The following is a 15,937-nucleotide window of genomic DNA, read 5'->3' as shown; positions in this document are numbered from 1 at the left end:
CTTCATCGGTCATTTTCCGGCGGTTGTCCACCGTCAGTCGTAGTGTCTTGGCCTGTCGTCGTGTCGTTTGTTCTTGCAGGTATTTCTTTGTGAATCTGATCGTGTTTCTGGTGCTTTTGGGTGGCCGCCGCCGCCAACCCGAAGCTTTGCGGCAATGGCGGATCCGCCGCCGGAGCCGTTCCTGCTCTTTGACAGTAAAACCAACATTTTCTTTGGGAAGGATGAGGTTCCTGATCAAGTTTGGAAAGAGGCGAGGAGTTTTGACTGTGATTCGGAGGTCGTTTGTGATCGCCGGAAAAGCTCGGTTTCGCCGTCAATGGCGGATCGGCCGCCAAGGCGCTTGGAGTCTTCCCTCCAACAGCTGGTCTCTGTTTTTGAAGGTCATGCTCATGCAGAGCCTGAACAAGACTTGTCTGCGACGCGAAATGTGGGTTTCCAACCGATTTCGGAGTTCGCCGTCGGGACGAATTCGAACGTCTCCGATCACTCAATGTCGGCTGAAGAGCTGGAAGATGATGACTTACTTGATGATGAAGAGGAATATCTGAAAGAATTGGTTGAGCAGCGAATCATTGATGAGAAAAACGGACATTTTGAAAGAGGGTCTCTCCCGTCGATCTTGCCGACGGCGACGCGTGAGGACGCCGAGGAGTATATTGCTCGGTCGTGTACTGCTGCTAGCTTGTCTCTAGACACGTTCTTAGGTAAGGAGGATGGTCAGACATTTCAGACTCTAGGGATGGGAGGTGGTTCATCATCATGGAATGGAGAAGCCGGCTCTTTTTCTGGAGTGATTGAACATCCTCCATGCAGTCCTACCAACAACTCTATGCACGTCTCCTTGCCTCTTTGCATGGGGAATATACAAAGTAACAACTCCTCTGTGGGCCCGGAGAGGCTGCTGTCTGTCGAGCATCAGAAAATGGATGGAGAGGCTGCTGCTTCTCTTGACTTGGCCGAGAATCGAACCCTGGTGCTGCAGGATACCTTGCTGGACCACCAAAACGGGCCACTCATGTTGGGCTCCGCCTCACTTCCGTCGGCCCAGGTAAGTGTTCCTTTTGGGCCGTCTCCAAATCCTTTTTCGGCCCCTTCTAACTTTCCCCTCCAGCCCAACACAAACACTTCTCCTTTAATCTCTCCAGCTGTTCACAACTCCCACCAGCCCAATCTTTTACAAAATTTCTCCCAGCCCACTCCTCAACCAAAAAACCCACAGCCCAAAAATCCTTTTATTTCCAATCCTCCACAGCCCAAAAACAAACATCCCAAGCCCAAACAAGCTGCCCATTTAAAAAACAAATCAAACACTCCTCCACCTCATGCGACGCAGTCTGCCTCTTCTGCCGGCAAGGAGCTCGCCGTCGCTCTTTTCTCTGGCCGACAACATCCCAAAATTTCTAAAAACTCTTCACCCAAACACCCCCAGCCCACCAAGGTCTTTGCGAATTCAAATCTGGAGGATTTTCCTCCGATCATGGGCGCTAATCTGGCCCCAGCAGCCTCGGAAGCTGCTGTGAGCAATCGGGCAGCAGCTCCAGCGACTGTTCCTTCTCCGACGGTCCAGCATTCTCCCACGCCAATTTTCACCACCGACAAAGTTGGTTCTTCCACTCCTTCTTGGCCTGTTTTGATGGATGAGGAAGTCCACATGGACATGAGAAGTCATGGGGGAAATTCAAAGAACAAACTCCCTTCTTCGGCTGAAATTAATAGAGACCAATCAAATATTTATTTTGGGAAATCTATGGCTGATGTTTTAAAGAGAGGGCAGCCGGCAGAAGGTCCGATACTTTTGGATCGAGAAAAGGCGGATAAAAGAGGCGAAGTTCGCATTGTCGACGGTAAACCGTGTCTTTTCTTTTCGGCTAATGAAACTTCTATTCTTGCAGGCCGTATAGGACCTGCAATCGTTGGAAAATTCTCTCACTCCATCCCTCCTGCCCACCAAATTCAAAAGGCCCTAGGTAACCTCAAACTTGTGGGTTCTCTTTCTTGGAATTTCTTAAATGCAAAGCATATTTTTATTCAACTTTCCGACATGCGTGACTATGTGAAAATTCTGAATGGTCCTAATAACTCGCCTGTTTGGTATGTTGAGCATCACCCTATGCGTGTCTTTAAGTGGACCCCCAATTTTGACCCCTTTTTTGAAATCCCTATTGTGGCTATTTGGTGCAATATTCTTGCCTTACCTGTGCATTTATTTGAGGAGTCCTCGTTGATTGCTATTGGTGAGATGCTTGGTAAGCCTGTCCAAGTTGATCGGGCTACTATTACTAGATCTCGCGTCTCCTTTGCTCGGATTTGTGTCGAGGTTGATTTGTCGCGCCCTATTCCGGAGGAGATAGATATTGACATTGCAGGTAAACATGTGACACTTAAGGTGAAATGGGACAAGATCCCATTGTATTGTAACGAGTGCAAGCACGTGGGGCATTCGGCGATGTCATGCTACGCTTCGGGGAGGCGGCCTATGCCTCCCAAGAGGGACTACTCCCAAAGGCCGAACCCACAGAACCGGCCTCCTCCCAACAAAGAGGGAGAGTCGCATCAGGCAGGCCCTAGTAGACAGCCTCAGGGCCCGAGGTACCAGCCTTTTGCTTGCCAGCCTACAGAGAGGCCGCCCCCGGAGGTTGGACTACCACGGCGTCAGGAGAGGCGCAACCAGGGCGTGGTGATCAGAGACCCGGCCCCTGGCCCCGTCTCACACCATGGGCCGTATTCAGCAGCCGCAGAGGGTTCACAGGCTGCAGGGGACGACGGCTTCGTCATGCCTAAGAAGAAGAATAAGGGCAAGAAGAAGTATAAGGGCAAGAAGAAACAGGCGAACAACACCTCGGCGAGGACAGTGTCAGAGGGAGAGGGACAGCAGGGCATGGAGGCGGATGAGTCCTCGTCAGGGAATGAGCGGGGCTCTAGATCCCGATCGCCTTCTATTACACGTGGATTCGGTTATGGGCCTCTTGCGATGGTTTTGCATGGTGATAACATGTTCGGGGCTTTGGAGGATTTTCCCTCGGATGAGGCCGAGGTTGAGGTGGACAGCGATGACCACCAGGATCATATGATTTGTGAGGTTCCGAACATGAGGCTTGAACCCGACGACCCGGTGCTGCAGTACATTGGACCCACTTCCCCTCCCGCAGAGGGTTCATCGAAAAAGGCGAGGCTTTCGGCCTCGGGAGCCTACTGAGTTTCCCATGTCTTCTCACTTCATGATCTGGAATGCCCAGGGGATAGCGAACGCTACTACCCAGGGCACTTTCAAAAATATGATCGATATGTATAGTGTTTTGTTTGCCGCGGTGCTTGAGCCCCAGACGGATCCCCGGCCTTCTTTCTATAGTAGGCGATTTGGGTTGCAGTTTAGGTGTTCGAACACGAACGGTAAGATTTGGATCTTCTCTCACAGGGACTGGCAGGTCGAGGTCATTGACGACTCTGAGCAGGTCCTTCACGTCCGAGTTTCTTCTGCGATATTCCCTTTTTCAATCTATCTCTCCGTAGTGTACGCTAAGTGCTCGAGGGAGGGGAGATACGATCTGTGGAATAAGCTCAGGGACATCTCTCTAGCCACTGACGGGGCCCCCTGGCTTGTTGGTGGTGACTTCAACATCTTCTTGTTGGAGGAAGAGAGACAGGGCAGCACGATAGACAGGCACGGAGAGATGATGGACTTCGCCGACGCCGTAGCAGACTGCCAGCTACTGGACCCAGGCTTTGATGGCCCACCGTTCACATGGACGAGGAGTGGGCTCTGGGAGAGATTGGACAGAGTTCTTCTTGGGGAGCACTGGACGACCGCCTTTGCGGCTACTAGGGTGACTCATTTGCCTAGGATCTCTTCAGATCATGCCCCTTTGCTTGTGCGGTGCCAGCTCACGGCTCAGATTCCGAGGCCTTCGTTTAGGTTTCAGAACATGTGGGTTAGGCATCACACTTTCAGGGATGAGATTGCCAGAGTGTGGACGGCAGAGACGGGCTTCTTCGGCATGCTTAATCTTCAGTTCAAACTCAGCAGAGTTAAGGGTTTTCTCAAGGGTTGGAACAGGGAGGTCTTTGGGAACATCTTTGAAAAGCTGAGGGAGGCAGAGGAGGCGGTTGCCGCTGCGCAGGCGGCTTACGACGGGGACCCGACAGGAGCCCACAGGAGTGAGCTTAGCCGTTGCACCGCCCTCTACGTACTCCGCACTAGGATAGAGGAGGATTTCTGGAAGCAGAAGGCTGCCATTCGGTGGGCGGCAGAAGGCGAAAGGAACTCCAAATTCTTCCACGGGTGGGTGCGACAGAAGCGGGTGAAGTCCCGGATTCACGCCATTCAGGCAGGAGGACAGACTCTCACGTCGGAGGAGGACATCAGACAGTCGGCGGTTGACTACTTCCAGCGGCTTCTCACGTCAGACGTTGAGCACTTGGAGCAGCCGGACCTTGACCTCTTGCGCGGTCTCCCAGACTCCGTGGACCGCGAGGGCCTCTGTGCAGTTCCCGACTACGATGAGGTGAGGGCGGCGGTCTTTGGCATCAGTGGGGACAGCGCCTCGGGACCGGATGGCTTCTCGTCTCTTTTCTTCCAGCACTGTTGGGACATCGTAGGAGCAGAGGTGGTGGCAGCGGTGGCGGACTTCTTCTTAGGATCTCCCATGCCCCGCAGCTTCACGGCCACGACCATCATTCTGTTGCCGAAGAAGGCAAGCCCGGTGACCTGGGCAGAGTACAGGCCGATCAGCCTTTGCAACGTGACCAACAAGATCATCTCCAAGATCTTGACATCGCGTTTGGCGCCGCTGCTTCCTCAGGTTGTGGCGCCGAACCAGAGCGGTTTTGTAAAGGGTCGCTTGCTTAGTGATAATGTGCTCTTGGCTTAGGAATTGATTCACGATATCGGCAGGTCGCTCATTCAGAAGGCAAAGTCGCCTAATCTGGCCCTCAAGCTAGATATGGCTAAGGCCTATGATCGAGTGCAGTGGCCTTTCCTCCTCCTGGTGCTTGAGAGGATGGGATTCCCGCCGGGGTGGGTGAGTATGGTCGATCGTTGCATCTCCTCTTGCTGGTTCTCAGTGCTCGTGAACGGGGCTCCGGTAGGTTTCTTTCAGTCTACGAGGGGACTTCGCCAGGGAGATCCGTTATCGCCGTCGCTGTTCGTGCTTGCTGCAGATTATCTTTCGAGGAGCTTGAACAGGCTGGTTAACACACATCCCGATATGGAGTATAGATGTGCAAGGCGTGCGCCGGCCATATCCCATTTGTCTTATGCCGATGACGTTATCATTTTTGTCAGGGCGCACAGACAGTCCGTGGAGAGGCTGGTTCATTGTCTCGAGCACTATTCTGCCGTGTCGGGTCAGATGGTGAACAGGGGAAAGAGTCATTTCTACCTCTTTGAGAAGTTCGACGCTTGGGCGGCTGAGGTGGCAGAGGCGAGTGGATTCCAGCAGGGATTCCTCCCTTTCACTTACCTTGGTGTCCCTATCTATAAGGGGGGGCTGAAGGCCGGCTACCTTTTAGATATCCGACAGAAGATGGTGGACCGGATTCACAGCTGGTCTCACAGACATCTTTCTCTTGGAGGGCGCCTCGCTCTGATCAAGAGCACCCTTGTCACCATCCCTCTTCACATCTTCCAGGTCCTGAAGCCGTATCAGTACTGGATGAGAGAGTTGGAGCAGATCTTGGCCCGGTTCTTTTGGGGCACGGTTGGGGAGCAGAGGAAGATTCACTGGGTTAGCTGGAAGAAGAAGATTTGTCTGCCGTTGGATGAGGGAGGCCTCGGCATCCGTCGTTTCCGCGAGGTCGTCAAAGCTTTCAGCATCAAGCTCTGGTGGAGATTTCTCGTGCAGGATTCTCTTTGGGCGCAGTTCACCATGCGCAAGTATTGTTTCCATGCTGGTCGTGCCTTCATTTCTCCTTACTCTGTGCATGATAGTCCTATATGGCATCGTCTCACGGACATTAGGTGTCAGGTTCATGGTCTCATTAGGTGGTCCCTCGGCGAAGGGCGGATTAGTTTCTGGGATGACGTGTGGGTCGGGGATCTCCCCCTTAGGACCTATTGTCTGCCTGGGACTGATCTTCCTGCCGCTGAGGTCTCTAGGTTTTGGCGTGATCATACTTGGCATGTTGATAAACTGCATGATTATTTGGCTTTGTATGGTGTGCCTTTGCATGTGTTGGATCTTATCAGGGCTGTTCCGATTGAGGTGGGCAGGCGGGATGTGATGCGATGGAGCCTCACTGGCGATGGCGAGTTCTCGACGGCCTCAGCTTGGGAGCTCGTCCGGACACGGTCCCCTAGACATTTCGGACTTCGCATGGTTTGGAATGTTGGGCTGACCCCGACCATTTCTATCTTCATCTGGCGCCTCCTCCTCCAGAGGGTCCCTGTTGAGTGCTATGTTCAGACCCGCGGTATCTCTCTCGCATCCAAGTGTCTGTGTTGTGTCTCTTCTTTTTCAGTCGAGTCTTTTCAGCATTTGTTTGTGTCGAGTCCGTTGGCGAGATCTGTTTGGGACTACTTCGATGGCTGGTTCCCTTATATTAGCACACACATTCACACGTGCACTGATATTGCACTTAGATTAGGTTTTTGGTGGAGGTCCTCTCACAGGGCTCCCACCTTGCACATCAGTTTTATCATTCCTAGCTTGGTATATTGGTTCATTTGGACGGAGAGGAATAGCTGCAAGCACCGCGGCGTTTCTTTTCGTTCTTCCCATGTTATTTGGCAGGTGATTCGGCATTTGCGGATTCTTGTGGCGGCGGGTGTGCTAGTCCCCCTTCATTGGCGCGGTTGCACCCCGACTGTCGACTTCATGCCTTCAGTTCCTCCTCGCCGGCGAGTTCTGAGGTCCTTGAGTGTGCTTTGGCATCCACCCGACGATCCTTGGGTGAAGCTGAACACAGATGGGGCCTTCTCTACCTCGACGGGACAGGCTGGTGGTGGGGGAGTGGTTCGTGGCTCAGAAGGTTCTCTTTTGAGGGCCTTTTGCACGCCCCTTGTAGCTGCGTCGGCCTTCGAGGCGGAGCTTCTAGCTCTTCTTCATGGGTTGACGATGGCTATGGAGTTCTCATCACAGGTTTGGGTCGAGATGGACGCAGCAGCAGTGGTCGCAGTGTTTACTTCGGGACGCATGGGAGCGGCGGACGTGAGACATCACATGGCTCGCATTCGCATTTTGCTCTCACAGATGCAGGTTCGGTTCTCTCACATCCACCGAGAGGGTAACCGGGCAGCAGATTTTCTTGCAGGTAGGGGGGTCCAGACCCCTGCCATCACTTACTATGATTCAGATACAGCGCCTCGGTACTTGAAGTCGCTTGTGAGGATGGACCAGCTGGGCTATCCGAACTTCAGATTCAGATATCGAGATGGATGAGTTTTTATTTTTGTTATGGATTTTGATATGTATTTCTTGTATTTCCTTTGGGCTTGACCACTCCTTGGTCATCGCCCAAGTTATTATGTGCTTTATTAGTTCGTTTGCTAGATGGATAATACCCGGCTTGTGGGGATATCCTAGTAGCTTAGATAAGTTTTTTGATATGTATCTCTTTTTGTGGACCAAGTCACTTTTGGGCTTGGTCAATGTACGACACTTTATCGTTTGATTTGATATGGACAGGTTGGGGTCCGCCTAACCCCCCGCCGTAATGGTGTTTGAGAAAAAAAAAAAAAAAAACCCTGAACCCTAAACCCTAAAGGGTGCTGGATACCGCGTCCATCCTGGAGGTCTCGAGTTCGAACCCTAGGTGGCGTAATTTGTCTTTCCTCCTTGTTATAGGAGTTGATTTGTAATTTCCTCCTTCATATATATGATATAAATATATGAAGTTAATTTTTAAGAAAAAAAAAACAAAAAACAAAAAAAACAAAAAAAAGCCCCTTGGCCTAGCGGTAAAGGGTGCTGGATACCGCGTCCATCCTGGAGGTCTCGAGTTCGAACCTTGGGTGGCGTAAGTTGATTTGTAATTTTCTCCTTCATATATATGATATAAATATATGAAGTTAATTTTTTTTTTTTTTAAAAAAAAAAAACCTAAACCCTAAACCATGATTAATATATGAAGTTAATTTTTAAAAAAAAAAAAACCCTAAACCCTAAACCAGTATACCAAACAGGGAATGATGAAGCTGATGTGCAAGGCGGTGGCCCTGTGAGAGGACCTCCACCAAAAACCTAATCTATGTGCAATGTCAGTGCATTTGTGAATGTGTGTGCTGATGTAAGGGAACCAGCCATCAAAGTAATCCCAAACCGATCTCGCCAGAGGACTCGACACAAACAAATGCTGAAACGACTCGACTGAGAAAGAAGAGACACAACAGAGACACTTGGATGCAAGAGAGATACCCCTGGCCTGAACATAACACTCAACATGGAGCCTCTGGAGGAGGAGGCGCCAGATGAAGACAGAGATGGTAGGGGTCAGCCCAACATTCCAAACCATGCGAAGTCCGAAATGTCTAGGGGACCGTGTCCGGATGAGCTCCCAGGCTGAGGCCGTTGAGAACTCGCCATCGCCAGTGAGGCTCCATCGCATCACATCCCGCCTGCCCACCTCAATCGGAACAGCCCTGATAAGATCCAAAACATGCAAAGGCACACCATACAAAGCCAGATAATCATGCAGTTTTTCAACATGCCAAGTATGATCATGCCAGAACCTATAAACCTCAGCGGCAGGAAGATCAGTCCCGGGCGGACAATAGGTCCTAAGGGGAAGATTCCCGACCCACACGTCATCCCAGAAACTAATCCGCCCTTCGCTGAGGGACCACCTAATGAGACCATGAACCTGACCCCTAATGTCCGTGAGACGATGCCAGATAGGACTATAATGCACAGAGTAAGGAGAAATGAAAGTGCGACCAGCATGGAAACAATACTTCCGCATGGTGAACTGCGCCCAAAGTGAATCCTGCGCGAGAAATCTCCGCCAAAGTGAATCCTGCGCGAGAAGTCCCCTGGTTTAGGGTTTTTTTTTTTTTCAAAACACCATCACGGCGGAGGGTTTAGGCGGACCCCCAACCTGTATATATCAAAAATCACCATAAGAACATACATCAACCAAGCCCAAAAGTGACTCGGTCCGCACGAGAGATACAAATCACAAGAGCTAAAAAAGCTACTATGGTATCCCCACAGACCGGGTACTAACCATCTAACTAACGAGAAAATAAACATAACAAAGCTATACATCAAAATAATAACAAGGATCATGGCCAAAAATTGGCCAAATCCAAAGGAAAACAAGAAAACATAAGTCAAAGCCATGAACCATGTGAAGTAGTCATACATCTCGATATCTGAATCTGAAGTTCGGATAGCCAAACTGGTCCATCCTGACGAGCGACTTCAAATACCGAGGCGCTGAATCCGCATCAAAGAAAGTGATGGCAGAGGTCTGGACTCCCCTACCTGCCAAAAAGTCTGCTGGCCGGTTGCCCTCTCGATAGATGTGAGAAAACATAAATTGTATCTGTGCGAGCAAAGTACGAATGCGAGCCATGTGATGTCTCACATCCGCTGCTCCTCCGCATCCTGAAGTGAACACCGCGACCACTGCTGCCGCGTCCATCTCGACCCAAACCTGCGAGGAGAACTGCATAGCCAGTGTCAACCCGTGAAGAAGAGCTAAAAGCTCCGCCTCGAAGGCCGACCCAGCTACGAGAGGCGTACAAAAGGCCCCAAAGAGAGAACCATCTGAGCCCCGAACCACTCCCCCACTGCCTGCCTGTCCGGTCGAGCTAGACAAGGCCCCGTCGGTGTTCAGCTTCACCCAAGGATCGTCGGGTGGATGCCAAAGCACTTGCAGGGACCGTAGCACTCGCCGGCGAGGAGGAGCCAAAGGCATGAAGTCAACAGTCGGGGTGCAACCGCGCCAATGAAGAGGGACTAGCACACCCGCCGCCACCAAGATCCGCAGGTGCCGAACAACCTGCCAAATAACATGCGAAGAACGAAAAGAAATACCGCGATGCTTGCAGCTATTCCTCTCCGTCCAGATAAACCAGTATACCAAACAGGGAATGATGAAACTAATGTGCAAGGCGGTGGCCCTGTGAGAGGACCTCCACCAAAAACCTAATCTATGTGCAATGTCAGTGCACGTGTGAAAGTGTGTGCTGATGTAAGGGAACCAGCCATCAAAGTAATCCCAAACCGATCTCGCCAGAGGACTCGACAAAAACAAATGCTGAAACGACTCGACTGAAATAGAAGAGACACAACAGAGACACTTGGATGCAAGAGAGATACCACGGGCCTGAACATAACACTCAACAGAGAGCCTATGGAGGAGGAGGCGCCAGATGAAGACAGAGATGGTAGGGGTCAGCCCAGCATTCCAAACCATGCGAAGTCCGAAATGTCTTGGGGACCGTATCCGGATGAGCTCCCAAGCTGAGGCCGTTGAAAACTCGCCATCGCCAGTGAAGCTCCATCGCATCACATCCCGCCTGCCCACCTCAATCGGGACAGCCCTGATAAGATCCAACACATGCAAAGGCACACCATACAAAGCCAGATAATCATGCAGTTTTTCAACATGCCAAGTATGATCATGCCAGAAACTAGAAACCTCAGCTGCAAGAAGATCAGTCCCGGGCGGACAATAGGTCCTAAGGGGGAGATCCCCGACCCACACGTCATCCCAGAAACTAATCCACCCTTCGCCTAGGGACCACCTAATGAGACCATGAACCTGACCCCTAATGTCCGTGAGACGATGCCAGATAGGACTATCATGCACATAGTAAGGAGAAATGAAAGCGCGACCAGCATGGAAACAATACTTGCGCATGGTGAACTGCGCCCAAAGTGAATCCTGCGCGAGAAATCTCCACCAGAGCTTGATGCTGAAAGCTTTGACGACCTCGCGGAAACGACGGATGCCGAGGCCTCCCTCATCCAACGGCAGGCAAATCTTCTTCTTCCAGCTAACCCAGTGAATCTTCCTCTGCTCCCCAACCGTGCCCCAAAAGAACCGGGCCAAGATCTGCTCCAACTCTCTCATCCAGTACTGATACGGCTTCAGGACCTGGAAGATGTGAAGAGGGATGGTGACAAGGGTGCTCTTGATCAGAGCGAGGCGCCCTCCAAGAGAAAGATGTCTGTGAGACCAGCTGTGAATCCGGTCCACCATCTTCTGTCGGATATCTAAAAGGTAGCCGGCCTTCAGCCCCCCCCCCCCTCTTATAGATAGGGACACCAAGGTAAGTGAAAGGGAGGAATCCCTGCTGGAATCCACTCGCCTCTGCCACCTCAGCCGCCCAAGCGTCGAACTTCTCAAAGAGGTAGAAATGACTCTTTCCCATGTTCACCATCTGACCCGACACGGCAGAATAGTGCTCGAGACAATGAACCGGCCTCTCCACGGACTCTCTGTGCGCCCTGACAAAAATGATAACGTCATCGGCATAAGACAAATGGGATATGGCCGGCGCGCGCCTTGCACATCTATACTCCATATCGGGATGTGTGTCAACCAGTCTGTTCAAGCTCCTCGAAAGATAATCTGCAGCAAGCACGAACAGCGACGGCGATAACGGATCTCCCTGGCGAAGTCCCCTCGTAGACTGAAAGAAACCTGCCGGAGCCCCATTCACGAGCACTGAGAACCAGCAAGAGGAGATGCAACGATCGACCATACTCACCCACCCCGGCGGGAATCCCATCCTCTCAAGCACCAGGAGGAGGAAAGGCCACTGCACTCGATCATAGGCCTTAGCCATATCTAGCTTGAGGGCCAGATTAGGCGACTTTGCCTTCTGAATGAGCGACCTGCCGATATCGTGAATCAATTCCTGAGCCAAGAGCACATTATCACTAAGCAAGCGACCCTTTACAAAACCGCTCTGGTTCGGTGCCACAACCTGAGGAAGCAGCGGCGCCAAACGCGATGTCAAGATCTTGGAGATGATCTTGTTGGTCACGTTGCAAAGGCTGATCGGCCTGTACTCTGCCCAGGTCGCCGGGCTTGCCTTCTTCGGCAAGAGAATGATGGTCGTGGCCGTGAAGCTGCGGGGCATGGGAGCTCCTAAGAAGAAGTCCGCCACTGCTGCCACCACCTCTGCTCCTACGATGTCCCAACAGTGCTGGAAGAAAAGAGACGAGAAGCCATCCGGTCCCGAGGCGCTGTCCCCACTGATGCCAAAGACCGCCGCCCTCACCTCATCGTAGTCGGGAACTGCACAGAGGCCCTCGCGGTCCACGGAGTCTGGGAGACCGCGCAAGAGATCAAGGTCCGGCTGCTCCAAGTGCTCAACGTCTGACGTGAGAAGCCGCTGGAAGTAGTCAACCGCCGACTGTCTGATGTCCTCCTCCGACGTGAGAGTCTGTCCTCCTGCCTGAATGGCGTGAATCCGGGATTTCACCCGCTTCTGTCGCACCCACCCGTGGAAGAATTTGGAGTTCCTTTCACCTTCTGCCGCCCACCGAATGGCAGCCTTCTGCTTCCAGAAATCCTCCTCCATCCTAGTGCGAAGTACGTAGAGGGCGGTGCAATGGCTAAGCTCACTCATGTGGGCTCCCGTGGGGTCCCCGTCGTAAGCCGCCTGCGCAGCGGCAACTGCCTCCTCTGCCTCCCTCAGCTTTTCAAAGATGTTCCCAAAGACCTCCCTGTTCCATCCCTTGAGAAATCCCTTAACTCTGCTGAGTTTGAACTGAAGATTAAGCATGCCGAAGAAGCCCGTCTCCGCCGTCCACACTCTGGCAATCTCATCCCTGAAAGTGTGATGCCGCACCCACATGTTCTGAAACCTAAACGAAGGCCTCGGAATCTGAGTCGTGAGCTGGCACCGCACTAGCAGAGGGGCATAATCTGAAGAGATCCTAGGCAAATGAGTCACCCTAGTAGCCGCAAAGGCGGTCGTCCAGTGCTCCCCAAGAAGAACTCTGTCCAATCTCTCCCAGAGCCCACTCCTCGTCCATGTGAACGGTGGGCCATCAAAGCCTGGGTCCAGTAGCTGGCAGTCTGCTACGGCGTCGGCGAAGTCCATCATTTCTCCGTGCCTGTCTGTCGTGCTGCCCTGTCTCTCTTCCTCCAACAAGAAGATGTTGAAGTCACCACCAACAAGCCAGGGGGCCCCGTCAGTGGCTAGAGAGATGTCCCTGAGCTTATTCCACAGATCGTATCTCCCCTCCCTTGAGCACTTAGCGTACACTACGGAGAGATAGATTGAAAAATGGAATATCGCAGCAGAAACTCGGACGTGAAGGACCTGCTCATAGTCATCAATGACCTCAACCTGCCAGTCCCTGTGAGAGAAGATCCAAATCTTGCCGTTTGTGTTCGAACACCTAAACTGCAACCCAAATCGCCTACTAAAGAAAGAAGGCTGGGGATCCGTCTGGGGCTCAAGCACCGCGGCAAACAAAACACTGTACATATCGATAATATTTTTGAAAGTGCCCTGGGTAGCAGTGTTTGCTATCCCCTGGGCATTCCAGATCATGAAGTGAGAAGACATGGGAAACTCAGTAGGCTCCCGAGGCCGAAAGCCTCGCCTTCTTCGATGAACCCTCTGCGGGAGGGGAAGTGGGTCCAATGTACTGCAGCACCGGATCGTCGGGTTCAAGCCTCATGTTCGGAACCTCACAAATCATATGGTCCTGTTGGTCATCGCTGTCCACCTCAACCTCGGCCTCATCCGAGGGAAAATCCTCCAAAGCCCCGAACATGTTATCACCATGCAAAACCATCGCAAGAGGCCCATAACCGAATCCACGTGTAATAGAAGGCGATCGGGATCTAGAGCCCCGCTCATTCCCTGACGAGGATTCATCTGCCTCCATGCCCTGCTGTCCCTCTCCCTCTGACACTGTCCTCGCCGAGGTGGTGTTCGCATGTTTCTTCTTGCCCTTATACTTCTTCTTGCCCTTATTCTTCTTCTTAGGCACGACGAAGCCATCGTCCCATGCAGCCTGTGAACCCTCTGCGGCTGCTGAAGACGGCCCATGGTGTGAGACGGGGCCAGGGGCCGGGTCTCTGATCACCACGCCCTGGCTGCGCCTCTCCTGACGCCGTGGCAGTCCAACCTCAGGGGGTGGCCTCTCTGTAGGCTGGCTAGCAAAAGGCTGGAACCTCGGGCCCTGAGGCTGTCTACTAGGGCCTGCCGGATGCGACTCTCCCTCTCTGTTGGGAGTAGGCCGGTTCTGTGGGGTCGGCCGTTGGGAGTAGTCCCTCTTTGGCGGCATAGGCCGCCTCCCCGAAGCGTAGCATGACATCGCCGAGTGCCCCACGTGCTTGCACTCGTTACAATACAAAGGGATCTTGTCCCATTTCACCTTAAGTGTCACATGTTTACCTGCAATATCAATATCTATCTCCTCCGGAATAGGGCGCGACAAATCAACCTCGACACAAATCCGAGCAAAGGAGACGCGAGATCTAGTAATAGTAGCCCGATCAACTTGGACAGGCTTACCAAGCATCTCACCAATAGCAATCAACGAGGACTCCTCAAATAAATGCACAGGTAAGGCAAGAATATTGCACCAAATAGCCACAATAGGGATTTCAAAAAAGGGGTCAAAATCGGGGGTCCACTTAAAGACACGCATAGGATGATGCTCAACATACCAAACAGGCGAGTTATTAGGACCATTTAAAATTTTCACATAGTCACGCATGTCGGAAAGTTGAATAAAAATATGTTTGGCATTTAAGAAATTCCATGACATAGCACCAACTAATTTTAAATTACCTAGCGCCTTTTGGATTTGGTGGGCAGGGGGGATGGAGTGTGAAAATTTGCCGACGATGGCGGGACCTAAACGGCCTACAAGAAGAGAAGTCTCATTAGCCGAAAAAAATAAACAAGGTTTACCTTCGACAATGCGGACTTCTCCTCGTTTATCCGCCTTTTCCCCGTCCAAGATGATAGGACCCTCCGCCGGCTGCCCCATTTTAAGAATATCAGCCATAGACCGCCCAAAATTGATGTTCGGCTGTGTTTCAGCACTTTTAGACGATGAAGAAGGCTGACCATTTGCATTGAAACCATATCTTTCATCTAAAGGGACTTCTCCATTAATCATTTCAGCCCACGAATGAGAAGGGCCATCTGCCGAAGGATGGGCGATGTTTGGCTGGGGGGGCTGACTGTCCTCAGTCCGAAAAACAGTTGCTGGGCTGAATTTGGCAGCCTTGGTCGGAGGAAAAACTTCCAGGTTTCGAGAGAGCTCCAAGGGTGGAAAATCTGCCATGCATTCATCCACAAAAGAGGCTTTTTCTGGGCAGATTACCTACTGTTTAAGGGCTGGAGAGGAGCTGATTCGGTCTCCAGAAAATAAGGCAGCAGCTAAGTTTTTGTTTTTGGGGCTGTTTTTGGATTGGGTTGAAGATTTCTTTTTGTTTTGGGCTGGTTTGAAAGGGGTTTTAGATTTGAGAGGGGCTGGGGTATAAAAAGAGGATTGGGCTGGAGGTTTAAAATTAGAGGGCTACTGGGAAGTGGGCTGGGTTGACGGGAATGGGTGGTTGGGCTGCTGGGAGGGTTGGGCAGCAGCAGGTAAGGAGGGAGTGGGGTGTGTATTGGGCTTGGGGGAAGAGCTAGAGTGGGCCAGATTTAAAAGGGATGGAGAAGGCCCGGAGGAAGGAATAATCTGGGCCGGCGACTGTGAAGCGGAGCCCAATAACTGAGGCCCGCTTTGTTGATCCATCAAGGTATCCAGCTGCACCAGGGTTCGATTCTCTGTGAGATCAAGTAAAGCAGCAACTTCTCCATCCAAGATCCCATGCACGTCTGGCAGCAGCTTTTCAGTACCTAACAAAGTGGATTTGGTACCTTGATTGGTGGAGCTTCTCATATCTTGTGCAGCTTTTACATCTAAAGTATAGATATTCCCCATGCAAAGAGGCCTGGATGCTGACTTGGTTGTCTCAATAGGCCTGCAAATAGGCTGCTCAACCACGTCTGAGACGGCGCCGACTTCTC

The 15,937-nt window shown here is 51.8% G+C and overlaps 2 protein-coding genes across 2 annotated transcripts; one reads left to right on the top strand and one right to left on the bottom strand.

Moving 5' to 3' along the window:
• Positions 1 to 3,203: 3,203 nt before the first annotated feature.
• On the top strand, positions 3,204 to 7,661 carry LOC121779299. Its single transcript, XM_042176604.1, has 3 exons — positions 3,204 to 3,929; positions 7,077 to 7,193; positions 7,623 to 7,661. The coding sequence occupies exons 1-3, from the start codon at positions 3,204 to 3,206 to the stop codon at positions 7,659 to 7,661; spliced, it is 882 nt and encodes a 293-aa protein (XP_042032538.1).
• Positions 7,662 to 11,604: 3,943 nt separating this feature from the next.
• LOC121779298 lies at positions 11,605 to 13,471 on the bottom strand. The gene is made up of 2 exons (XM_042176603.1): positions 12,746 to 13,471; positions 11,605 to 11,613 (listed from the first exon to the last, which is right to left on the bottom strand). Exons 1-2 carry the CDS (start codon positions 13,469 to 13,471, stop codon positions 11,605 to 11,607), a joined length of 735 nt encoding a protein of 244 aa, XP_042032537.1.
• Positions 13,472 to 15,937: the final 2,466 nt, after the last annotated feature.

This window comes from Salvia splendens, chromosome 19 (assembly GCF_004379255.2).
Source record: "Salvia splendens isolate huo1 chromosome 19, SspV2, whole genome shotgun sequence".
NCBI classification, from domain to species: Eukaryota; Viridiplantae; Streptophyta; class Magnoliopsida; order Lamiales; family Lamiaceae; genus Salvia; species Salvia splendens.
Note: the sequence above shows the minus strand (reverse complement) of the source record. Positions and strands in the feature narration are given on the sequence as shown.

What these genes read in the sequence shown, in the direction of transcription:
- LOC121779299 (XM_042176604.1), top strand. Translation starts at nt 3,204, where the DNA reads ATGTCTTCTCACTTCATGATCTGGAATGCCCAGGGGATAGCGAACGCT. An exon ending in TTAGGTTTCAGAACATGTGG is followed by an intron (nt 3,930 to 7,076) that starts GTTAGGCATCAC and finishes TTCTCATCACAG; the next exon opens with GTTTGGGTCGAGATGGACGC. An exon ending in TTTTGCTCTCACAGATGCAG is followed by an intron (nt 7,194 to 7,622) that starts GTTCGGTTCTCT and finishes TGATATGGACAG; the next exon opens with GTTGGGGTCCGCCTAACCCC.
- LOC121779298 (XM_042176603.1), bottom strand. Translation starts at nt 13,471, where the DNA reads ATGTCTTCTCACTTCATGATCTGGAATGCCCAGGGGATAGCAAACACT.